This window comes from Saccoglossus kowalevskii, chromosome 15 (genome assembly GCF_978046115.1).
Source record: "Saccoglossus kowalevskii chromosome 15, keSacKowa6.1, whole genome shotgun sequence".
NCBI classification, from domain to species: Eukaryota; Metazoa; Hemichordata; class Enteropneusta; family Harrimaniidae; genus Saccoglossus; species Saccoglossus kowalevskii.
The window spans coordinates 27,633,145-27,660,606 of NC_140655.1; the positions used below are offsets into that span (position 1 = coordinate 27,633,145).

The 27,462-nt window shown below is 34.0% G+C and overlaps 1 protein-coding gene and 1 pseudogene across 3 annotated transcripts; one reads left to right on the forward strand and one right to left on the reverse strand.

Annotated features, from left to right (window-relative positions):
• Positions 1–132: 132 nt before the first annotated feature.
• LOC102805669 (cationic amino acid transporter 4-like) lies at positions 133–24,972 on the reverse strand. Of its 2 annotated transcripts, none has more exons than XM_085490661.1 (4): positions 24,840–24,972; positions 2,034–3,722; positions 1,771–1,879; positions 133–851 (listed from the first exon to the last, which is right to left on the reverse strand). In XM_085490661.1, exons 2-4 carry the CDS (start codon positions 3,633–3,635, stop codon positions 619–621), a joined length of 1,944 nt encoding a protein of 647 aa, XP_085346787.1. In that variant the 5' UTR covers positions 3,636–3,722; positions 24,840–24,972; the 3' UTR covers positions 133–618. The 2 variants fall into 2 exon arrangements, with proteins under 2 accessions (XP_085346787.1, XP_085346786.1); XM_085490660.1 differs by lacking the exon at positions 24,840–24,972 and adding an exon at positions 10,060–10,168.
• On the forward strand, positions 18,820–22,390 carry LOC100366390 (cationic amino acid transporter 4-like; annotated as a pseudogene). The gene is made up of 3 exons (XR_014926582.1): positions 18,820–18,936; positions 20,180–21,859; positions 22,042–22,390. The product of XR_014926582.1 is annotated as a cationic amino acid transporter 4-like (transcript).
• Positions 24,973–27,462: the final 2,490 nt, after the last annotated feature.

The window sequence follows — 27,462 nt, forward strand, 5'->3', positions numbered from 1 at the left end:
CCATATCCCTGGAAGGCATATTAATTTTTTAAATTAGCACTTGGGGATATAAATTTTGTATGGCTTTTTAGGTTTACTGGTAACATTCAAATCTTAATAAGGCATAAGTAAAGTAGGCTGTACTGCATAGTAGCAAATATTTTTTTGTTTATTGATTTGTAATTTGACACGCTGGTACCGTGAATGCAATGAACTTTAGAGCATCTCATCCACAAGGTACATACATCCATACACAAATAGCCTTTGAACCAATGGTAGATTAACATTACCTTTACTTATTAGAGCCTATACATGTCAGATTATTTTAACGTTAAAAGTATTTTATGCTTATATTAGTCTATTCGAAATTATAATACAAATAACTAATTCTGCCCAAGTGTGTACCATTTGTTAATTGAAAAACGTATAATGGCCAATGTTTCGAGTGCAATGCATGATTGCGCTCAAAACATTGGCTACACTCTGTTTAAAATGTCCTCTCTGACAAATGTAATGCTATATTTTTGCACTGACATCAACTAATCTTATATTGTCAATTATTAATTTAGAACATACATGTAGGTATATGTCCAAATGACGTTGAGACACTTAATATCGTATCCAATAGGAATGTTCTATTCACAGTTGTTTCATCTTATTTTTAACATTCGATTCCTCTTCATCTCCGGACACGCTTCCATAAATATTAGGAGTTGTCACACTCTGTGGTTGCCATAAATCTACGGAACTATTTGTAATGCATGGTGACTCGGCGGGCATTATGTAATAACGGTTTAGATCATTGTTGTCTTCTTCTAGTGACACGGCCAATTTGCTGTGACGAATTCCATAACAGAAATACAGCATCATACCTGAAACACATTCATACAATTTTACATATTATCTATTTGTAGATGTATTCAGCCTTTAGGGAAATTACAGTGAGGAGTATGCAAATTAAGAAATGCTCTATTATGAAATTAAATTGGAATAAGGGGTGAATTTGATTACAAAGGTTGGGTTTTCAGGAAGTATTTTTTATAAGTGTGTGTTTGTATGGGTGTTATGTCTGTTAACATGATTCTACAAGTAATTGTTTAATACTGATTTGTTTAATTTGTATTCCTATTTCACTGATAAAAGATGTTCACTATATTTATGTGCATTTATTGTGATTATGAATTTCAATATTCTTTTTCAAATTATAAAATACAATAATTTTACACAAAAGTGAAATGATAAATATACTTTGTATATGAAGTGTGGAAGTATAGGAAAACCTTTTTCAGTTCGTGTGTTTTGTGTCATTATTCTGAACGACAAAAATATTAACTGGTAAGCATTTGCTTAGTTACTCATATAAATTTATGCATAATAAAAATCCAAAATAGAAACCAAAGAAACACATTAAGAAAGAGAAATTGGATTGTGTGTATTAAAAGAGAAATTACAATTTGTCATTAATTGTTATCAAGTCGTCTGCAGACATTTGGCCTGATTTAACACTATGGATCTACCCAATATGCAAGTAAATATAAATAATTAGATCTCGTTGATTTTATTTATATCCTACAAAGAGCAAAAATTTCAGACAATGTTTGCCTTCAATACAAAGCAGCTTTTTGTTGCCTTATATGTAACTACACATTTGTTGTGCGGAATTGGGTTCTTTTTTAAATTGCTTCTCATTTCTAAATGTGAAACTATTATGAGAATGTTGTTCCATGTTGTATATCAGATAAAATAATACCCATTATATGATTTTGTTACCTTCCAATACTTAACAATTACCTAGTGTTATCCAGACAGCAAATCTAACCCATGTCATATAAGATAGATTCATCATAAGCATAGCGTTACAAAATATACTCAGAGATGGTATTAATGGGACCAACGGCATCTGAAACACATGTGTGTAAACAGGTTAAACAATATATGTCAACATGAAAGTAAGCGGTTGATAAATTACCACTCAAAATAATTAGAATAAACCACAAATATTTTTAAGAATTGTCTTGTCGGACAAGTACTTATGAAAATTTAAAAGCACATACCTTAAAGGTCACGATACTCGTATTCTGGTAGTGTATGCATAACACAAAAAAACAAAGTAACACGACCGATCCAAATATAACCACAATCACAATAACCCAGAACCTTGCTTCTGCTAGTGCGTCACCACAGAATACAATAACAGCAGCTAATGTAAACATGAATATGGACATTATAAATACTGCAAAAGCTGGTATAGTACCAGGTCTAGCATTTCGAAAAATTTTGCAACCATTAAACTCTTTCCTAACTTCGCCACCATGATGCGACTGGGAGTCTTCCCTTTTCAACGGTGATGTTTCATCTTTTTTCTTAAAATCCATTTCAATTTTATCTTGATTTTTATGTTTGTCGACAATTGTCAATGCCTCTGCTGGTTCATATCGTAGTACAAGTACACCAGCTGCTACTATGGTGTATGCTAACAGAGTACCAATTGATAAAAACTCAACTAATGATTCCAAATCGAATATGAGAGTGAGGATTCCTGCTAAAACACCCAATGTAACAGTTGCAACTACTGGTACATGAGTATGTGAATTAACTTTAGCCAACACTTCAAAAAGAAGACCATCTCTAGCCATTGCAAATACGATACGTGGAAGCACAAACATACCAGTTAAGAAACTAGCAGTCATGCCAATCAATGACCCGATTCCCACTACATACACAAGCCACTTCACCCCTACATGACGAAAAGCATCCACAAATGCTGCTTCAGGTACGATGTCATAATATGGTACCATCAAAGTGACCACTGCCGATGCAGCAATATATGCTGCAGCGACAACTACTAAAGATATACATATTGCAATTGGGATACTTTTAGCTGGATTTTTAGCTTCTTCAGCCGATGCAGTAATATAGTCAAAACCCACGTAAGCAAAGAAACACGATGCAGCGCCAGACATTATGCCTGAAATGCCAAAAGGGGCGAAACCACCTTCAATTTTCCAATTGGAGACATTCACAAAATTCAGACCTGCACCTATAACGAGTATTACAATGCAAATGTTTAATAAAGTAAAAAACGAATTGACTTTAGAAGTTAAATTTGCACCCAAAGCCGCTATAATCATGCCAACGATGATTAATATTAAACCAAAAAAATCTGGATACTGCGCCAATGGAGGATGGTTCCATGGTCCACCTGTGATGTACTCATAAGTGAAGTTACGTATTCTGTGGTCAAGCATTTCGTCAAAGTATCCACTCCAAGCACGCGCCACAGCTGCAGCAGATATGAGATATTCCAGAACAATGTTCCAACCAATCAGAAATGCCCAAAACTCGCCCATGGAGACATATGTGTATGTATAAGCTGAGCCCGTTTGAGGAATTCTTGCCCCGAATTCCGCATAGCAGAATGCCGCGAGAAGTGTGACAAATCCCGCAATAGCAAATGATAGAATGACTGCAGGGCCAGCAGTATTTTTTGCAACAGTTCCAGTGAGAACGTAAAGACCTGCTCCCATCATGGAACCAATACCAATCATTGTCAGATCAAAGGTGGAAAGACATCTTTTCATAGGTGTATCTAAATTATCAGATTCTAAGCTCTTCAAACGACTTAATCTTTTAAGAACAGAAGAAAAGAATGCCATGATGCCTATAGAAGGTTGGACTAAACTTATTTGATGTGGGAATGTTACTTCGTTGTTTGCTTGTTGTATAGCACTTCAATCAACTTTCTACAAAAAAATCAAGAAATAAATTAGGATAAGTAAATGAAACATAATCGGATTGCTACAGTCAATGTTCTGATCTGGAATTTCAAATTATTTCTATACATATCAAGCAGTTTAATTAATATTAATTTATTAATATCCATCATGATAAATTAGTTTCTAACCACACCTGATGTGTCAAATTTCTTGGCAACAAAAAAGAAAGATATTTGAATGAAAGACTCAAGCAGAGAAGAATAAAGGAGATACAACTGTTCCAAGGTGGGGCCAACCAGTTTCTTGATCGTTGCCATAACAACAGTTCTTGTGGGTCAGAAATACAGATAAACAGATGCACAGACAGATAAATGAGAATGTGTGATTAGAAGGACACTTTTAGCAGGGAGTCGGACGCCAATAAATATAGGGAGTATATAACAAAGAATAAGGTAAACTATGTCATATGTCAAATAAAAGTAACTATGTACTGCATGCTTTACTGGAACCGGTGCTCTCATACGACACTTAATCACCTAGCTGCACGGCACGTTTTCCTCATAGTCGCCAGGCAACTCAAATAAACCAAGGGTATAAATGAGCAGAGACGATAAGGTAAGTTAACGTATTAATGAATGAATTCAAGTAATGTAAAATATGTATTGTAAAGGTAGTTTTAATTTAACTTGAAAAATGGTCTTGTAACTTCGTGTAATTAGGTTTTTATAATGCAGATTATAGATGGACATGATCTGTGCTTTTGCAATTAATATTAATCTAAAGCGCATGGGACCATATTGTTACATTCCGGTTTTTCGAAAACTGTTCTTTTCCATTTTTTTATTAAACATAGCACTTTTAATTGCTATGGTTGAGTAAGGCTGTAGAATGTACATATTCATTTATATCATGAACATAAATAATTTTCCATGGATTCCTGGTTGAATGATTTACAGCAATATAATAAAACTGCTTCTCCATGATAACATCTTATTTGATGAAACCTGTCACTTAATCATAAGCATCATGTTTGCTAAACAATTTCCGTTTTTGAATTTAGTAGAGTAAGTTAATTTCTGGTTGGCTAAACACTGTGCTTTGAATGAGCCTGGAACATTTTACCGAAAATTTACCATATATTCTAGTTTCTATATTCAAAACTAGTTCACAAGCATATAGCACAAATAAGCATATGGCAATGAACAGAATCACATAGGGACACGGGGACTGACTGTTAGGCAAGACAAATGAATTTATCTTTAATATAAATATTATTCCCATGTAGCAGCCATCAGGCAAAATACGAGCAACCTGTTGGGCGAGATAGCTCCTCTGTTAGCACATTTCAATTAAAGAACTGAAAATACCATTAGTAAATGAGCAATAAATATAGTGTCAAATCAATCGGACTTGCTGTTTTTAACAAGAAGTCAAAAATATCACTTTTTACCAAAAATAAGAAAAATATTCACCAAAGTATTTAATTAAAGATATCTTCATGAAATTAACATATCTGAGAAAGGTCTACCCAAGGTACATATATACACCAAGTATCAAAGCATTCAGGCTTGAAGTTTTAAAGGAGAAGTCGAAAACGTAAAAAGTTGACACGGACAACGCCGACGGACATTCACTCATATGATAAGCTCTGCTCGACAAAATCAACAGCGGAGCTAATAAAAAAGGGGTTGCATATAATTAATAAAGAAGTGTATTGTGATATACGTTTTCACATGTTAAAAATATTAGATCAGTAGAATTTTGCAAAAAACATTAACTCTTGCTCTAAAAATTTGACACAAAAGTAGACAAAATATTGATTGATTCATTAACCAATGGACATATTATGAGCTAATATTAAAATAGATGTTTCAGGGGAATATAAACATTCCAAGAAAATAATAGAACACTGAAAATAAATTGTATTTATTCCTAATAAACAGCTATATAGTATTTTCTTTCTAATATTTTAGATTATTATTATTAAGTAGTTTGGTTCATGTTTACACCAATTATCGATTCCAATGATTCTCAAGAATGTATGGGCAACTACTGAAAGTATGGTGCAACATGAGATACTATACAGAATACGACGCACCACTGAATAATTAATACGTGCACTGAAGGTTAGTTCTATTGTCACTCGTGATTCTGCAAATTCCAGGATGTTTTTTTGATCTTAATGACCATTATTAGTATTAATATTATTATTAGGGTTCTAGCCCTATATGGTCATGTGACCTCATTAGTATGTATAACGGACATGCAACCAGCGCTGCAAGTGTATACATCACATGTGCCATTAAGCCACGAGGCTCGAAACCCGGTCATTACTGCTATATTTATTATTATTATTATTATACATTTGGCACCAGTGTTCACCTCATTAGCATAACCACGTCTCTTGTGGCTTTGATGACGGTTATGGTATGTTTTGAAACCCTCAAAGTCAATGCGTTGTGTGTTACTCAAATATAAAGACACATTTTAAAAGTCAAAATATTATATAAGTTTGTGTATTTCACTAGCAACCTTCACTTTTTGTGTGCTTTTTTACGTCCTGTTGTGCTTTGCATATTTAAGTGGGGGTGAAAACATAATCTGGCAAACATGTATTCTTACCTTAGAACGACATATTGTATTTCAGTAAACAATTTAAATTGGAGATACAAATAAATTAACATTGATTAACTAAATATTTAAAGCGAGAGAAATTCACTGAGGGAGTATTGTACATGTAGATAGCTAGAGATAAGCTTTTGTTGTTTTCCTAGCGGCGACGTTCACAGAGATTTGTATTAGGTAATGTGTTTGATTTATTTTAAAAATTAAAGATGAACGAATGCAAAATATCGGCGAAAGGGCTTGTGTTTTTCTAAATTCAATCCAAAATCTATTATGACGCAGAAACAATCATTGAAATTAGTGAATCTAAACTGAACAAGAAAAATTATAGAAAACAAAATGTCACACCTACACGACCTCACTAGTGTTTATGATTGTAGGTCAACCAAACCGTGAAAACAGACAATGTGTCAGCAACAATCGAATCATCCACAGAAATGAAATAACTCATTTAGACTATAGAGCAATAATGCTCACAGCGAATAATAACTGAGTATGTTGACACTTACTTGTCGAGTGAAATTAATTATGCTATTCTGGGATGATTGGGAGTGTGACGTATGTAATCTAAAGAAATATACACTACTAACGGTTTGAAGATGTAACTATCAAAATTAAATAAAATCTATTCTTGATCTGTACATTTTACCATGTTGATGTAATAGGGGGATTTAGCTTAAATTAATTCGTAGATAATAGTACTTCAAGCTATCTAATCGGGTGCACATTTTATAAGCATATTTTGTTCAAAAGTACTACTTAATTATAGATATTGATATATGCTATATACTTCTGGTGTTTTCATCAATTTGATCAGTACAAATGGTTTTTGAAAAAATCGAAAGACAGTATGACAAAAATGTCCTTTTCCATAGGAATTTAGGTAAAGGCATTATGTTATTGAAAATAAATAGTATTCACAAAAGTGTTTAATAATTCGTGAGAATCAGAATTACACATGTTGAGATAATGTCTTATCTATTTATTCATTATGTAATACTGAAGGATATTTATTCAATGACTCAAACATCGTTTTCATGGTTTTTAGCCTCTTTTACACGTAAAATGTGTTTTTTCACAACAATAAAAAATAAAACCATAGTGTGAATATCATGAGAATCTAAATATACACGATTAACTGCAAATGACCTTAGTATAAGCACTTCCACTGAGGTTAAATAGTAATTTACATTCAAGAAAGACTATGCTAATATTCAGCTGAGCCTAAAATTCAACCAGAATGTGTAACTTTTCCTTTCGTTTAATCCGGTGACATTTTTGTTGCACATGTCCTACTAGTCATTGTAAAAAAGCAAATTCACTAAATACTATGACAAGCTGTGTTTGTGGCTGTGCGATGTAGGGAGCACGTTTTCTTACAGTGCCAAGTTGTGAGTTCGAATATTCTGTTTGATGTTTATAGACTCGTATATGTAACTCTTATTTCGATCTGTGACCACCTCAATTTACACATTCACTGTGTACAACTGATCACAATCATGCAATGTCACCCATACCTGTAATATCAAAATATATACATCCAGCACACTCAATAATAACCAATTTACATCTCACGGTATCCCAACAGAGTTTTCTTGAAGAAGCCCTATTTCTAGGGCGAAACGTTGGAATAAACATCACAGAACTGACCAGGTGTATTGTCGTGACAATCCTTGTGTTATTTTCATATTATCAACCCGCAATACCAGCTACGGGGGATCGTCTGATTTAATATTGTTGATTATATTATTACAATAATAACAGAGTAGAGCAGTACGTTGTTGATCTACTGATCATTTGACGTGAATGTCTAAGAAATTGTATACAAATATGATTACACGACGTGTTAAGGAAAACCGTTTTGAAGCTATATATGACAGATATGTAGAAATTAAACTGCACTCAGATGAAATAAAAACCTGTGTAGATATTTATATCAACACTTAAAGCCACGGTTTAAATATTATAGTTACAGAGCTATGACCAGAATCTAGTCTGCTAACCCTGTGACATTCTCTTTTGACCTTGAAAAGAAACCAGGTTCTGCCTGTTATTAGATCTGTGTGTGTGTGTGTGTAATATTTGAAGGCTATACCTATTTCCCTTTGAAGATATATTGCAATCATAAATACATATTGTGTCTTAAATACATATTTTGATCTTAAAATAAAACACAATTAATTGGGAGAATCATTAATATAAAGGATGTTGACAGTGACTACCTTTTTTGTAATCGTATTCCAAATAGACTTACACTTTGTTACTGTCACCACGAAATCAACCATGCAGCTTAAAATATATTTGTTGCTTTACATGTGTGCCTAGTTAAAATGTAATCTGTTTCTTTTAGATATACATACACATATTCTGTGATCTTTGAATTTTTCTCTAAAAATCTAAATGAGTCTTGTAGGTTACATGAATGTAAAGTTTAAAGGTAGTAGCTATTTTGCAAGTGCAGTTAATGTAGTTAAAGAGCAAAGAGGCGTTGTCGCCGCTAATGTATATCAGACCTTGAGGACAAGTACAGTTTGCTGGCGTTTTTTTTTTTAAATGCAGACTCGGTGCAACACAAATTAAAATACAACTTGACATACTAACAATTGTAGCGCGAGACGCACAGGGCAGAAAAGTACGACTAGAAACAGAGGCGGCGGCACGACATTTTCACCAACCTTGCGCCGATGGCACGACCTTACTAGGGGGTCCTGGGGCATTCTTTCCCTTAAATATTCTAAAATCCAAACCCTCTGAAACACTATTTCCTGCATTTTGAGGGATAAATTTTGCTGACACAAAGGGTTTCAGCTTGATTTTAGAAAGCGACGCCCCCCCCCTGTGCTGACGCCACTGAGGAATGTTCAAACATAATGAAGTTATATATAAAATATATTAAGGTCGCCAACATCAAATGTAATATATGTTGGAGACAATCAAGAAGGTGATAGACAGCACGGCGATGTAGAGAGAACTCCTACAATGGTGCAGCTAAAACAAGAAGCCGATTTCATAGAGTTGATGAAGAGGAAACTGGTGGTCGAATTGTGACAACCTGGCACTGTAGCATGGCGATCTCAGTGTTATGTCTGAAATAAGTTGAGTCACATAATCAGGGAGCGTTTTGCCAGATCAAAGGGAGCAGTTATGTGCTACACCTTTGGAGACTAATAACCGACATGACTGGAATGATAGCATTATGGTGATGGTAGTCCACCTTATGAAAATGACAGCAAACAGGATGGTATACATACTTAGCGTCATGACCAAATACCACTCATGTTGACAAGCAGTGTATGGTATTGATTGATTAATTGATGTTTACTGAACACAGGCTCGCATAGCACGTCTGCATGTAATGTATTCCATCACAAACATACATACACGCCGAATGACATTTTCATCATACTCAAATATGCAAAGCTTACAGTCAGTGGAAATAGCATGTAAAATGTGAGGGTTAACAAAATAAACCACAAAACCTGTAATATTTTTTCCTGGGAAATCCAATATGGTGGACACAATTACAAACCGTGTGTAATTCCTCCATAAAAAATAATATTCACATATTTGTAGCAGTAGAGCCTGAAATCCCTCACTGGTTTATATATAATAAAAAAGACAATGATAACAACACAAGGTTTCCTTAATTCAATCCAAAAAAACATGACAGCACGAATAATAATTTGAATGACAATGTGAAGCTAAAATGAACAAGAAAAAGAAGGAATAATATACGTACACGACTACACTGTTGTGTATGATTGCAGTTCAACCAATTTTAAAAGGTAAATATAATTAGTTCCTGGTGATAGCAAACGTGTGTCAGCAAGATACATCCATTTGTCGAGTGAAAAGGATTATGCTATTCTGGGACGGTTTGCACTGTGACCTATGAAATTTGTACGCGCGTGTAATGATGTTGAAATAAAAACCTCTATTCTTAATCCGTAAGCCTCAAATTATCTATCTCCAGAAGGTCAACGTGGTATAAAGTACACTAAAACCAAGAGAGATACTAGTCTAACATTAACTTCCTGGATTTCTCCTGAACTGATATTACAGTTTTAAAATGCACAGATATTGATATTTAACGTACAAGCAGTAGTCTACACTCGCATCTGCACATGATTTAAAAAATGTAGCCTAATAACGTGAAGTTGTGATTTTTGTTTGAGCTTTGTTTATGAGATTATCGTGTAAGTCTGGAAGTAAATCAATATGTTCCAGATTCTTTGAAAAGTTTAAATTATCACAGACCTTTGTAAAACTGGAGAAAATTTCATTCTAGGATTAGAATTCAAAATGTTTTGGTTTTTATGTATCTGACTACAATTGCTAATTCAATGTTTGGGCCAAAAAATTTCCTATATTTTATTGAATAATTTTAATTGATTCCCACATTGAATACTCAATATTAATTAATATTCTAAATTAATATATAACATATTCTAACTTCATAACCAATTGTTATTAAAAGCAATATGTGGAAGGTAAATAAGGACCATGATAATTAAGCCAGAAAATCAATTCGCATTCTTTTCACCAGTTCCATGTGAATTCTACTATGATTAGTATTGTTATACTTCTCCTCCACTATTTTATATAGTATGTGTACAATGCTTAGCCTAGTTTTATGCAAGATAGTAATACATTCATTTTTACGTGTGGAAGTATAAGATTGAAATATTCCACAAAACTTGTTATTTTTGCCTGATTATATTGAGAATCATTCCTTGTTTATGTGAACATACTATTTGACCCTCACCTGAAATGTAACTATTTTGTGATTCACATGGGATAAGCCTTGCGCACACGCACACTTAACTTAACACACTGCTGATGCAGGTCATCACACTAGAAAAGAATATAATAAATGCTAAAACAGTTTTATGCAAAATATTATGAATTACGGTACTTGATAGTTACAATTATGACTCCCAAACAAGACAGGGCATAAATTATTAATTATCTATTTTTGATACACAAGGCAATATGTTTAACTTTGTAGAAGACAATTTAAAAGTAAAAAACCAAAGCACAATAATTACCGATTGTGCCAAATTAATTACAGATAATTGCATTGCAAGGTTTCAAATTATATTAAATATGAATCTAGATAATGGACAATGAATAATAGTAAACGAAATCACACAATTATTCACACGATTTTAATCGAAGAGAGAAAACAAATTATAAAAAGTGCCATACAACTTTTATGGTAATGAACTTATATAAACTTGGCAGCCCTTTTACTTTTTATTGACTCTCTTGTGTCAACTTGGTGACCTAACTGCACTCATAGTTATAATCAAATGAAAAGAAACTGACTGATTTTATGTCTACATTGCCCAAACTGCGTTATATCGCCGCTACGTGCAAACTGTGTCATGACCAGGATCAAGCAAGATTTGTATTTAGAGAAAAAATGCGTGACATGTTGTGTGGAAACAAGTGACTAAAGTAAGCTTATTTTTATAAGGCGAACATCTTTTTTGTGTGTTTACATAATAGGTATAGTTTTTCAATTACTTAATTATCAATTACTCAATATTTACACTGGTTACATGCGAATTGAATTATCGGCTTATGAACATTGAATTTCGATATCATACAAGAGTGGCACAAGATTCTTGCAATGGTGGCCTGATTTCGAATCAATTGCACATACATTTAAGGTAGCGAGACTATTATTTGCATACTTGTTTTCATCTTCTAATTGTGACTAAATGACTACAAAAAGATCCAGGAAAGTATATATTTTTGGAATCGCCAGACTTCAAGCTTTTCAAAAGTGTGTTTTTCATGCCCATATCTGCATTCTCCGACGCGTTACTCAATCAAAGGTAAAAAATTACTTTTTCTGTAAAAAAAAATATTACGCATTTATGCTCGTGATAAGTTTTTTTTCACTTTTCCTAGTTGTTCAATTGTCTGGTAAATTGAATGTGTCTTGTCAGTTTTATTCAAGCAATGCATTTTAAAAAGTGATGTGCTGAATTTTAATTTCCGTTTTAGTCGCATTGCCTCCAACTCAAACCACAACACGTTGGTAAATAATCTACGAAATAGTTTGTCTGGACACATTCAAGTTCATTTCATTGTCACCTTGAAGCTGTGAAAATTTTGTGTTAATCCAACGACAATAAGTACACGTTATTTTTTGTTAAAGACATTGTATTTTGAAAAATATAAACTCCTAGAAAACGACCATGAAGTCACAGCAAAGATGTTCAAGCTTGTTTATCGGCACAATCGATTTGTTTTCCCTTAAAGGTCTGTTTTAACATGTTTAGGGGCATCCAAATGTGTAAGGCTATTGGAAACCAAAAAATAAAGGAATGGGATAGCTATAATTCGATAAAATCGGCAGATGAGAACACCAATATCAATGATTTTTTTCAGTGGCTGTGTGACCTTGTGTCTGACACATTCATATGCAAATGAGTAATCTTTGAAACACACAGAGGTGGAGACAAACCACTCAAGTGTTTGGAAACACTCATTGTGTGTCAGAAAGCTACTGATAACACATCCTAACATTGCTTTATCTTGAGTTTATCATTGAAACTTATAGGCACACAGATTAAACCTGTGTTGTTGATTTTGGAAAACACTACTGAGGCTGCCTTGCTTCCCTTCAGAAAATCAACATTTTAACCAACTTACATGACATTCTATGTTATGTTGACTTTAGTGCATTTCATCAATTAATAAATAAATAAATGTGAAAATCGTTATTTTCAACAGAAATAATAGTCTCGCTACCTTAAACTCATTAGGACTATAAGTAGTACATATATAACTTTTTAATATTTAATTGTAAGAAAACGATTTTAGAACGGTCATTTACCACGAATTAAATATCATTATATTACATCTACAGCAATGTTTGCTCAGAAATTTCGGTCAGGTAAACGTATTTAAGTTGACGTTGACGGTTATAGACACTCAACCATGTCATCAACAACAGAAATCAGTCGAGGATAGCAGAATTTGAATCCGTTGCCCAGTCCCAGCAACAATGTGCTGTCTCAAACTAATACTGTGCACTATTTTGGCTAAAATATCCCCCTACGCCATTTTACGCTGACAATTTTATACGGAGCTTGAATGAACTCTACTAATATATACCCGGTTCTTAACAGTGTACATACAACATTATATCAATTTGTAAAATCGATCAAGTATGCCACAAGAAGAAAATATGATCAAGCATTGATAGATGAAGAAGCTTATTTCATATTTCAAGTACGAGCGTCGCATTAGAAGTATATAGCTAATAACTAAAATTGTATTTATCATACTCACTTTTGAATAAAATATATAAATACTAATCTCACAAGAACAATTAGTTTTGATGTTAGAATATGTTATTAACAAGAATATTTTTTATGAATGGTGTCTACAGATACATACTCACAGGTATTCAAAATAAAATAAAAGATATACACAGTAGGAGAAGTCATAGAAGACAGAAAATGGCCTTTGTACAAATACGTAAATGGTATGAGTTGAACAAGACACTAAAGACAAACAAGATAAATCAAGTGCTTTATTGAAATGGGTTGTGAAACTGGATTGAAATTATTAATTATGGGAATTAATTAAAATTATTTAATAAAATATGGGGAGAGTTTGGGTCCAAATATCGGATTAGCAATAGTAGTCAGAGACATAAAAACTAAAATAGTTGGAATTCTAGTCCTGGAATTAAATTTTCTCCAGTTGTACAAATTCATGTGATAATTATTATTTTTTAAAGAAATTCGAACATATAAATTAACTTCCAGACCCACAGAATGATGAAATAAATATGTAACAGGATGGAAGTCCATTTCAATCTTTGCCAAGGACGATAACCATTCAAACATACATTTTGTTGTAACTAATAAACTATGGCTTCACGTAATTCAAGGGTGCCGTTGTATGCGTATGTTACATCCATGTGGCTTGTTATGACTCGTATACAAATAAAAGACACAAAACAAGTGTGCGAGGTTAACGACAAATTTATTCTCTGAACCTTGCGAAATAACAAATAAAATCCCCATAAACGTTTACAGAAACAAATACCTGACTTTGTCAGCTGTCAAACAAAATAGTTTAATTATATAATAAACATCTCAAAAACAAAGCTCAAACAAAAGTCACTACTTATCAATGACAGATTTTCACGTCTTGGTTCGTTGCAACACGTCAGTAGTCAAAGCCCCACAACGAACTATGAAGTCGACACCATCCATTCAGCGACTTCCGTTTCGGAGCACATCTTCAAACCTCTGACCTGGCGTTGACTTTCCGGGAGGAACTTATGTATACCATAAATCATGTAGTGAAAACTTGAATGTACTACACATCTGGTTAATTAGAGCATTTCTATCAATTGCAATTGATGAAGCTTGCCACTCAGATTTTTTATTATGGTGAATTGCTTCAACTTCGACTATAATATAATTCACTAATATATGGCGGTTTAACCATGTGACCAAATATGTTTTCAAACTATTTTTATTTTTATTATTCCCATTTTGTTCCAAATCGTATCATCAATATATAATACACATGCGGCAAGCCAAGTGCATAGACACTTAACTCGACCAGCAATCATACAAATCGAATTGAATATTCATGAGTAAAACATAATGATTTATTCACATAAATCTAATCTCACTTGCAATACATCATTTCACCATAATCAACCTTTTTATGTCTGTTTCTATGAATTATACTTTACCATTTCCTTGGAACAGCATCTATAATCCCCTGAATTTGGAAAAAATCTACTTGTATTCCATAATTTCCAATTATAAAAGTTCCCATTAGTATCAATTAGATCCCCAATCCTATTAATATTTTGTCAATTTTGCCAATCCCCTAAAACACACTGATTGGTTACCAATCTTTAAAAATGTATTATTCTAAAGTAACTGGCTGTCAATTTTCTCTATTGTTTCTGGAATTTATATTTGGAATTTTTGACTAATTTTGTGAAATATCATAATAGTTTGCCAGCCAGCATAACCAAGAGGGGTAAATGTGGTTGAAGTCAACTTCAATCAATACTGAAGATCAATGTATTCCTTTTAACTATGTCTCTGCCGTTCCAAATAAACTTGAATGTAATCTGTTTAACTCTTTAATAACTGGTTTTGGTGTAAGAATCATCGTTGTTGTATAAGAAAACTGGGAATGGACGAATGTTTTCAAAATTTGAATCTTGCCAATTATTGACAGTGATCTTTGAGACCACAGATTATATATTTCTTTTTGTTTTGTTAATTTATTTTTCAACTTTTATTCAAAGAACTTGTTTTCATCATAGATTACATAAATGCCCAGTATACCATCAGATCAATTCAAAACAAATTCAGGCTTTTTCCTAAAATATTGGCTTGTTTCCATAACCCAGTTTGTTCTACCCACTTCAAAATAACCACTTATATACCATGGTTTATGACACAAGCAGTTACAAATTTATAAAACTTTTTCACCAAATTTATAAATAATTCACCAAAGTTAAAACTATGGTCTACCGAATCAAATGCTCTGTGGACGTCTAGAGATACGAGGACAACTGATATATCATTCTGTTTAGAATACTACATAAGATCAAGAACTGTTTGTATAGCATCTGCAATATAACGACCTTTTACAAATGCACATTGATATAGATGAATTAGAAATAGCAAGAAATTAAGCATACACTTTGAAACAGCTGGATGAAATGTCAACGTCTACATTAATTAAAGATATTGACCAATAATTTGTAATATATGTTTTATCTTTACGTTTTTTTAAGTTAACTTGATGACACCCTGTCTTTGTGAAACACCCAACAACCATTTATGATGTGAATGATTAATACTATTAAGTAAATACCTTCCTATTACTGGCGAAAATGTTTTATAAAATTCAGCACCGTTTGTGTTGGTGAGCATGCACGGAATAGAACTATATCGTCACCTACACAGGGCAGCATAGAGCAGGCCAAGATGTACAGATGACTATTGGCTAAGAGCCAGGCCACAGAACTGTATGAGCTGGCCGTAGGATGGTAGATGAAGAATATATATAGACTCTTAGAGATCAATTCCCTGAAGAGGAAATATATTGGGAACGTCATTGGCACTGTCGTGAACAGTTGAGAACAGCATTGCGGGGAAGCCACATTCGATATATTGTTGGGAAAGATGCAACACTTCACATGCCAACATTTACTGGTAATGACCTGCGTAAGGGAGATTTTGTTAATGGGATGTCTGACGAAAGACCCTTTCAAATAGCACACTGAACACTGTAATTAAGCCGTCATTAAAAAAATAGAAAATAGAATAGATTTTGAACGTTCCTAGGGCGCAGGTCGCAGTTACACCGAACATCAATGTTTCCAACTCGCAACGTAAAAAAATCTCATGAAATTAAACTGTCATCGTCTTTCAACTAACTCGTACCAATCTCTGAAAATGTACACACTTGCCCGAGCAGGAATAACAAGCATGCAAATTATCTTTGGCTATAGCGTAATATTTTTATATTTTTTGCGGATATTTTTATATCACAGTCATATTTTGAAACACTCACGTACCATCTATTTCAGTCAATTTTCCCTGAAAATTCATCTTTTTCAACTGGAAATCAATATTTCTCAGCTGTCTTAAATAGTTCTTCTAGCTGCCCTTGTTATACCCATCCACACTCAGTCTGCCTTTTTTTAAAAACTGTCATAAATACATATGCTGCTGAATTCTTCCGTGTTGCATGTCCACCTGTGCTCTTTTGACTTTTTATAATGTTTGTCCTACCCTCGCCCGTTGCTATGTAGGTTACGCATGCGCAAATATAATTACACCGCGTCTGACGCTAATTCGGGAATAGGGAAATAGGAGGGTGATAGACAGCATGTCATAGAGTTGAAGGGGAAGTTGATGGTCAAAAATGTGGCAACCACTGCCCTCAGTTTTGTACCAGATGGCATGGTAGTATGGCGGATTCCAGTTCAGTGTTGCGTGTGCGGTAAGTTGTATATAACCATGGAGTGCCCAGCCAGAAGAGGGCAGTTGTGTGCAACAGACAAGACACGGTTCACTTAGGTGACCCATGTGTGTGTAGTAGTGAGGGTTTGACCGATTCTGGCAGCCGACATGACAGAGTTGGAAAACTAAGTGTGACTGATCACCTGTTGCATGTATGGTACATCGTTGTGATGGTGGGAATGCAGTTTGTGGATATAATATAGAACTGGATGGTATACATATAGGTTTAACCGTCAGTTTTCTCCCCAGACTCCATGCCAAGCATCGCGGGAAATTTGCATAACAACACATCTAATTTGCATAATTTATTTGCATAATAATTAGTTTCTCCAACAAACATTGTGATACAGTAACTACAATAAAGAAGAGATTTTTATAGCTCATATATTTTATATCATTTTATATCACTTCATTGTAAGTGTGCATCAAGTCAAAAGTTTGAAATAGAACACCAAAAAAATGTATTGTTATGAATATATTGTTATCCATGGAGGTAACTGGTTCATCATTAGTTTGTGTACAACAAGGACAGCCAGTTTTGATGCCCATGTCACTGTCAGTTCATATGACGTGGTAAAAAACATTTTTTGGTTAAATTTGTAAAGTCTGCCAGATTGCGGGTTATCAAAATGTCACTTAGAAATTAATAAATCAATAATGACATTTATTTTCTACCGGGTTTGTTGGTAATGTATTTCATCACAAACATCTTGTAGACATTAAAGTGAGATACATTGATGAGTTGTTGCCATTGGAGCTGTTTGGTAATGAACCGAAGTATCACACGTTAGCAGGTTGCAGTAAGATAATGTTGATGCAGATGTCGCAACTTGGTAGGGACATGTGTCTCGCTTTCAGAGAAAGAGATAAGTTTGTTGGCGTTGATGGCCACATCGATGAGAAGAAGGAATGTGAAAGACGCCATCACTGCGCCACCTGACACCTGACACGATTACGACAGCTTGTGTGTTGAGATGCCACAGATGCAATTCACATATGCCGGTTAGAATCAGCCAAAGCACTAATAGACCAGTGACGTGAGACCTAGTGCACTCATTGGTGAGGTGAGTGCTGTTGTACAGATAAGAGCAGAAGAGTGAAGTTTGACAAAGCGCAGCTTCATTGACATCAATTGGCTGAGGTGAAGGACTGTTTTGAATGAAAAACAAACGTTTTTTTTCTAAGCTTGACACGCCAATAAATGTCATAGTCGTGCAGTATACAGTAAACGTCGATCGACATTTTCACTGAAATTGTCATTGATGCAAATGATTCCACATGCTTTTGGTTACATGATGGTTATACTTATGGTTATCCGGATATACATTGTTTTTTCTTCCTCTCCTCTATTTAAAGGTTGTTTAACCTGAACCGGAAACACGTGTTTTCATGCAGTTAAATGATATTAAATATGTCACAGTGCAAATCGTCCCAGAATAGTTTAATCCTTTTTTTTATTTGTCTATATTCAGGTACTCCATTTTTGTGGATGATTCTTTCTGACACGTTTGCAATGACCAAGCCCTAATTATATTGATCTTCAAAGTTTGGTTGAACTGTTATCATTAACAACAGTGTGTCGTGTATGTATATTATTTTTTCTATATTTATTTTTGTTCAGTTTAGCTTCACATCGTCATTCAAATTATTGTTTGTGCTGTCATAACATTTTTTTCTGGATTTTTTGTATTCTATAGTACGTGTTATATTTTATTAAAGTTAATTAAATGAGTACAATACTACAACACAGAAAGACAGTTCTACTGCTAAATATGTGCCTGGAAAACAGTCTGACATTCATGTTCAGTTTTCTGCATGTAATATCTGTCCTCATTTTTTTCTGTATTCAATTATTTGGTTAATGGATGTTTGCTTTGTCAAAAACTGTATCTCCAATTTAAAATAAGTTTCGTTTTACTGAAATAGACACAGACATATGATTTTATTACATGTGAAATGACATTTTCATCATACTCAAATATGCAAAGCTCATACAATGGGTCAGTGATAATGGTGTGTAAAATATGAGGGTTCACACACACCTATAAAATTTGGACCCCACAAATGTTAAATTATTTTGGTTTGGGAAATCAGATATGTAAGAAAAACACAAACTTGGTCTTCCATGTGTTACTCGTGCTATATTTGGAATTACAGGCATATTATTGAACATACAAACATGAAATTGGAACTCGCAAACCGGCAAATGCGCCGCCACGCCTATCCGATAAGATATTTTTTCACATTCAAAGTATGTGGCTTCAATCTTTTATTTGGGACATAATACTGGAGTGTATATTAGTAGATGAAACATACAGAACTACAGAACAGAAACAGTAAGGCGATTTTTCCACAGTTAAGGGGTAATTTATTTTAAGCCTTTCAGAAAATTGTGTATCACTTAAAAAACAATATGGCCACCAAAACATCAAGCTTATTTCAATTGGAAAAGACAGTTACAATAAACATGCAAATTCAAAAGTCAGTAAAGGCACAACTTTACAGGAAGGGAAATATATTTTAAAAAAGATTGACAACAAAAAGGCCCCAAGCACAATGATGTGCAACTATTAACTGCAGCATATAAAATTTATTTATTTATTTTGTATATGTTTGTTTTTTATTTATTTTGTTTATGCCTATGCATTTTTATTCCTGGCGTATTTTAAACGTTTTTAACGTTTACATTTAAATTGGATTCAGTTTAGGGAGCACAGTCCTACTAAAACAAATGTATCATCTTACTATAAATCATACTGAATTTCAGATTCCAGTTAAGAACAGCAATGCGATCATGTTTCATATACCTATTTTTATTTATTTTAGAACGTTCCACTGCATTAGACATACAACGAAGGCATCAACACGACACTCAATAATTTAGCACGACCTTGTACCGGCATCATGGCGTTCTTTTCTTCTGTTTTTAAGAGATTAAGTCGTTTGAAAAGCATGGAGTCTGATAATTTGGAAACACCCATGAACAGATGTCTTTCCACCTTCGATCTGACAATGATTGGTATTGGTTCCATGATGGGAGCAGGTTTTTACGTTCTTACTGGAACTGTTGCCAAAAATACTGCTGGTCCTGCAGTCATTGTATCATTCATTATTGCCGGATCGGTGGCACTACTCGCGGCATTCTGCTATGCGGAATTCGGGGCAAGGATTCCCCAGACAGGGTCGGCTTATACATACACGTATGTTTCCATGGGCGAGTTTTGGGCATTTCTGATTGGCTGGAACATTATTCTTGAATACTTAATTGGTGCCGCAGGCATTGCGCGTGCATGGAGTGGATACTTTGATGAAATTCTTGACCACAGAATACGTAACTTCACTTACGAATACATCACAGGTGGACCATGGAACCATCCTCCATTGGCGGAATATCCTGACTTCTTTGGTTTATTATTAATTATTATTGGAATAATTATAGCGGCATTGGGAGCAAATGTATCTTCTAAAGTAAACTCTTTTTTCGCTATATTAAACATTTGCATTGTTATACTCGTTATATGTGCTGGTTTAGATTTTGTGAATGTCGGCAATTAGGAAGTGGAAGGAGGTTTCGTCCCATTTGGCATTTCGGGCATTATTTCTGGAGCTGCAACGTGTTTCGTCGCTTACGTGGGTTTTGAAGTTATTACTGCATCGGCCGAAGAAGCAAAAAATCCAGCTAAAAGTATCCCAATTGCAATATGTATATCTTTAGTAGTTGTAGCTGCAGCATATATTGCTGCATCGACAGTGGTCACATTGATGGTACCATATTATGAAATCGTACCTGAAGCAGCATTTGTGGATGCTTTCCGTCATGTAGGGGTGAAGTGGCTTATGTACGTGGTGGGAGTCGGATCATTGATCGGCATGACTGCTACTTTTTTAACTGTTATCTTTGTGCTTCCACGTATCGTATTTGCAATGGCTAGAGATGGTCTTCTTTTTGAAGTGTTGGCTGAAGTTAATTCACATACTCATGTACCTGTAGTTGCCACTGTTACATTTGGTATTTTAGCAGGACTCCTTACTGTTGTATTTGATTTGAATTCATTAGTTGAGTTTTCATCAATTGGTACTCTCTCAGCCTACACCATTGTAGCTGCTGGTGTACTTGTGCTACGATATGAACCAGAAAAGGCATTGATAATTGTCGACAAACATGTAAATCCAGAAACAAATAAAATTGATTTGAAGAAAAAGAATGAAACATCCCCGTTAAAAAGGATAAGCTCTCAGTCAAATCATGGTGGCGAAGTCAGAGAATCGTTTAATGGCTGCAGGACTTTACGAAATGCTACACCTGGTACTATACCAGCTTTTGCAGTATTTATAATGTCCATATTCATGTTTGCATTAGCTGCTGTTATTGTATTCTGTGGTGACGCACTAGCAGAAGAAAGGTCATGGGTTATTGTGATTGTGGTTGTATTTGGATCGGTCGTGTTACTTTGTTTTTTTGTGTTATGCATACACTACCAGAATACGAGTATTGTGACATTCAAGGTATGCGCTTTTCAGTTTTCTTGCATTATTTTCATTAGTGCTTGTATGATAGGATACTTCTTAAAAATATTTGTATTAAATTATAATATATAAATTGATTTAAATTGTATTTTATCAACTACTATCTTTCACGTAACCATTTATTGTTTAACGTATGTACACACAATGTTGATGTGTTTCAGATGCCGTTGGTTCCATTAATACCATCTCTGAGTATATTTTGTAACGCTATGCTTATGATGAATCTATCTTATATGACATGGGTTAGATTTGGTGTCTGGATAACACTAGGTAATTGATAAATATTGAAAAGTAACGAAATCATATAATATGTTCACAATGCGATTTGTCTCGTAATGCAGACTGAGTATTATTATATCCGATATACTAATATAACTCCCATCACATTCCCATAATAGTTACACATTTTGAAATGATGAGTAAATTAATGACAACGTGATTCTCTGCAACATGAATTGTGTAATTACATATAGTGACCAGTTCGTGACACGAAGTAGCTTGGTATTATAGACAAATAAGAAATGCAATAGTCATATTATACAACAACTACGTTAACGAGGTCTAATTAAGAAGCGACACTTTCACCTTAATTTCCCAAAACAGATATTGCGTAACAATTATGTTGATACTTTAGGTATGATGCTGTATTTCTGTTATGGAATTCGTCACAGCAAATTGGCCGTGTCACTAGAAGAAGAAAACAATCATCTACACCGTTATTATATAATGCCTGCCGAGTCACCATGCATTACAAGTAGTTCCATAGACTTGTGGCAACCACAGAGTGTGACAACTCCTAATAATTATGGAAGCGTGTCCGAGGATGAAGAGGAATCAAATTTTAAAATTAAGATGAAACAATTATGAATACAACTTGGATGTGTTGTTATGTGTCTTAACGTAATTTTTACATTTCCCGAGATGTATGCAAGTTCGAGCACAACGATGCATATCATTATTCTATTTCAACCATGGAATGGTATACAATTGGGCAGAAGTAGTCTAGAAGTCATCAATTATTGTTTTAATGTCCACGAGCATTTGTAATCATAGATATTTTAGTAGCAGGGCATTACGTTATGTTTAGTAGCAGTTATTTGTTGTTTACACGAGAATCAAACATTTGCAAATATTATCAGCTTTGCTACATTATAACAAAAGTGCTCATGAATAAATTATGACGCTTAGGTTGTAGTGAATGGAATAAATTGTGCCCGAACAAACCCAATGAGTTGATATTATACGTTTATGAAGTGACTGTCGTACATCGTTTTGAACATATCAATTATTTGAATAATTTAATTCGCCATATGATTATTAGGAGCACGTGACAAATACCAATTATTTGATATACTAGTTCATATGTCAATGGAGAAGCTTCGATATTTGCTAAATATTATGTAAACCAGGAAATGAATCGTCACTTCAACCCAAAAGTGAGCTTATCCAATTATGTATCAAGTTTCATTCATAATGGCATCATTTATTCATTTACAGTCTTACCTGTGCAAAGTTGCTACTATGCGTTTATGACGACAATAATATTTGTGCCTATATTCACGTTGTAATATTGCTCTCGAAGTTTGCAATGGTGAAACGCAGTAGTTAACCCCACACTAGACTTGAATAACCATGACGTCACAATATAATCCGTGCATAAATTAGAATAAAGCATGACGTCACAATACAGCTCATGCATAAATTATGACGCCAGTGCGTGATGGGAGTGCGTGAATAAATTATCATAAGTTACCGTTGATGATGATTTGAATAATTATGACGTCACAATACGATGGTGAATAAACTTACATGAATTAAATATTTTTAAATCGGGGGGTAATTAACATAAATTATCATAATTATTTTTTTGATGGTGTGAGCAATTACTTCACACAGCGGGATGAATTTCATGATTGAACGGTAGAGAATACTCACACACCCACGCACATACTAGTACATTCACACTGCTTACGTTAATATTTTACAGTGTTTTTGCATACTAACAAAGTGTATAACATAAAAAAAGTAAAAATTATAAAAAAGTTACATAGAGTATAAATTTCTAGCGTAGTTAATATTTCTATGAAAAACTGAGTAACATCGAAAAGTCGATACACACTCTTTTAATCAGAATCAAAGTCAGAATCGCGTATCTGTCGCAAAAGAAACAAATAATATAATTTTTTTTTGAAATTTCAATGTATAAGTCACCTAGTAAAACTGCTTGTGAAACACTATTTGTCACAAAGATGTAGATTTAGTCTGCTAAAATTCTTGATATATCTGTTCACAAAAACGTCATTTAAATGTCTATCACACGTGAAAAAGTCAACTATAGAGTGTATAGGTAGGTTCACCTCGACATCTGCGCAGCAAGTAATACAGGACGTATTGACCACACATTGTAGAGAATGGTGCTTGATGTATTCGATGATCCACGTAAGAACATGTTTTTTTTTTAGGAATCTCCTAAATTACACGTAATAGGGTTGACTACCGTACGAGTCAAAATATTCTCTGTGGTAGAGATCTTTCAGATAAAAAGCCACCCAATGCGTTCCACCCCTGCTACTGTCATCTGTGCTTGATATGAACACTGCGGGATACTCTGACACTCTTGCTTTAGGTGTTGGTCCCTAGCGTAAACGCCAAAGAACACACGAAATTTTGAAGTATAAATCACTGTATATGTTGCTGTATGATTTCAGATAATTGAGAATTCATTTCACATGATGGTTATGATGATTCTCCTGCTGCTACACACAAACTCTGGTTTGATATAAAGCTCCCAAAAAGCACATGAATATAACACTTTTAATAATAGCTTACGAATTCTGGATGGATATGCCGAAATGCTGTAGAACAGGTGTAAAGTTTCTGCATATCTATTTCAAATAAATCCTGACGAACATATTAGTGCTATTCGTTAATTTTAATGTCATCTTAGTAAATTCCTTACCCTAGACAAAGATCTTGGCGTTACGACCCATGACCCATAATCTGGCACCCGACAATGTTGATTTGGAAAGTGTGACCTACTTGTGTACAGATGGAATTAGCGATAATTTGTTTCATAACGAGTGCATTCAATAGTTTCTTGTTGCCTGCAAATACTGAAGAAAATTTATATTAATATGATTTTTACGGATTTTTCTAAAATTGATCATTAATTTTACGCATAACGGTGGTGATCACCGGTGAACGCAAGCAGACAATGGCGTGTCTTTACACGTTAAACGTGAGCAATTACAATTACGTACGTGACGATAAATCGATTTGCGATAAAATTCGAGTGAATTCCCTGAATTGTCTTATTGTCAAACATACTCCCTGTTTTGTCGGAAATCCTTTAAAATAGTTGCAAATATTGAGTAAGTATTGCCATGGAAAAGTTTACAGTAATGTAACGATCTTTTTTACGGCACAACAAATGAGTGAAAAGATTCTCACCTCTTGCGGAAGATTCGCCAGGGGTAGAAGACGTTGGACCTTTGCTGATAGACGATCGAGCTTTGCTGATAGAACTGCCCGCTGTGCGTGGCTTTCGTCTTTTGACTCAGCGATTTTTTTTTTTAGAACGAGCTGAGTCGGCATGTGGCAACTGTGGATGACATCCTATCGTCACATAACATCTCTGAGAATTCATTTATGTATGACTGGAGCTGCTCCGATGCCATCCCATTCGCTCGCTAGTTGAAAATGAATCTAAAGTCTAAGGTTATTTATAACCCATTTCAATATATCATATTTCGTCTTATAAGCGTATTTCTTGCAAGCATTTTTCGACTATCATAATCGTGACTTGTATATATATAGAACTATAACACTATATAACTTAAATAATAGAAACAAATAATTTGAAATCAATTTCGTATGTTAAGTGATCAGTTGATATAGCTGCACATATTATGCTTTACTCGCCTGGTATGTTGCAGTCGAATATTTCTTAAAGAGAGAATATAGGCATAACTATTTTAGTGTGCATCATTTTTAAACTTAACAATTTTCAAACCTCACTGATGACAATCTATTTCTAAACTAACTTTTCATATTATATAATTGTAAATAAGGAGAACCACATCGTCACTCGGTCGTTCCATTAAAATACTCGGTTTTGCAGGACGAAGTTATACAATTCGGAACATTTTATATAACAAAATTTAATCACCATATCATATTTTCATTGAATATTGAGATTAAGGGGTATTTCAAATTTAGTATTGAACCATATTGTGGAACCATCAGTACTCACTTGATAATATAGTAAACCAACAACGATTTCTTGCAGAATAGTTTGGCAGTAATGGTAGATATAGTAGCATTCTCAATCATAATGGACTTTAGAGCATCTCTTCTACAGGGAACAGACATTCATACACAAATGGCCTTTTGAACCAATGGTAGATTAACATCACCTTTACTTATTAGTGACAACATGATACATGTCAGATTTACCGTCACCATACTATATAGAGTTAAAACTATATGTATTTTAATGTTTATGCTTATTAGTATATTTGTCCATTTGAATTGTAAATACCAATTAATAATACAAATAACTAATTCTTCCCAATTGTATACCATTTGTTAATTGAAAGAAAATAATTGCCAATATTTCGAGTGCAACGCATGATTGCGTTCCACACATTGGCTACACTCTCTTTAAAATGTCCAATGAAAAATGCAATGCTATATTTTTGGACTGACATCAACTAAGTTTATATTGATCAATTATTAGTTTAGTACTTGTATTCATCTAGGAAAATATCCAAAAGACGCTGAGACACTTAATAACGTATCCATTAGGAGTGTTGTATTCACAGTTGTTTATATTACTTTTAACAATTGATTCTTGTTCATCCTCGGACGCTTCCATGATTATTTTGAGTTGTCACTCTGTAGTTGCCATAAGTCTACGGAATTATTTGTTATGCATGATGACTCGGTTAGCATTATTTAATAAGGGTTTGGCCTCTTCAAGTGAAACAGCCAATTTGATGTGAGGAATAAAATTTCATAACAGAAACACAGCATCATACCTAAAATATATCAACACAATTGTTACAATCTATCTGTAGATGTAGTCAGCCTTTAGGGAAATTACAGTGAAACTGACGTTTAATATATATGAGTGCGCAAAATTAAGAAATGCTCTATTATGGAATTAAGTTGGAAAAATAGAGTTTGATTAAAAAGGTTAGCTTTTCAGGAAGTTATTTCTTTGTCAGTGGTTGTTTGTATGGGCGTTTTCGTGGAAATGCAAATTAATTCATATCAATAATTAGATCTCGTTCATTTTATTTTTATTTATTTATTTATTTATTTATTCATATCCTACAAAGTTGTGTTCTAATAATATAGTCAATATTTGCCTCCAATACAAAGCAGCTTTGTGTTGCTGATCGCTGATATGTGACTATACAATTTTTTTGCGATTATGTACTTTTTTAAGTGCTTTTCATTTCTAAATGTGAAACTAATTTGGGAATGTTGGGGGCGTATATCAGATAAAATGTTACCCATGTCTGTACTATGAGACAAATCGCATTGAACACATTATATGATACTTTTCAATACTTAAC

What these genes read in the sequence shown, in the direction of transcription:
- LOC102805669 (XM_085490661.1), bottom strand. Translation starts at nt 3,635, where the DNA reads ATGGCATTCTTTTCTTCTGTTCTTAAAAGATTAAGTCGTTTGAAGAGC. An exon ending in CGAGTATCGTGACCTTTAAG is followed by an intron (nt 1,880 to 2,033) that starts GTATGTGCTTTT and finishes CATGTGTTTCAG; the next exon opens with ATGCCGTTGGTCCCATTAAT. An exon ending in TGCTGTCTGGATAACACTAG is followed by an intron (nt 852 to 1,770) that starts GTAATTGTTAAG and finishes AATGTGTTTCAG; the next exon opens with GTATGATGCTGTATTTCTGT.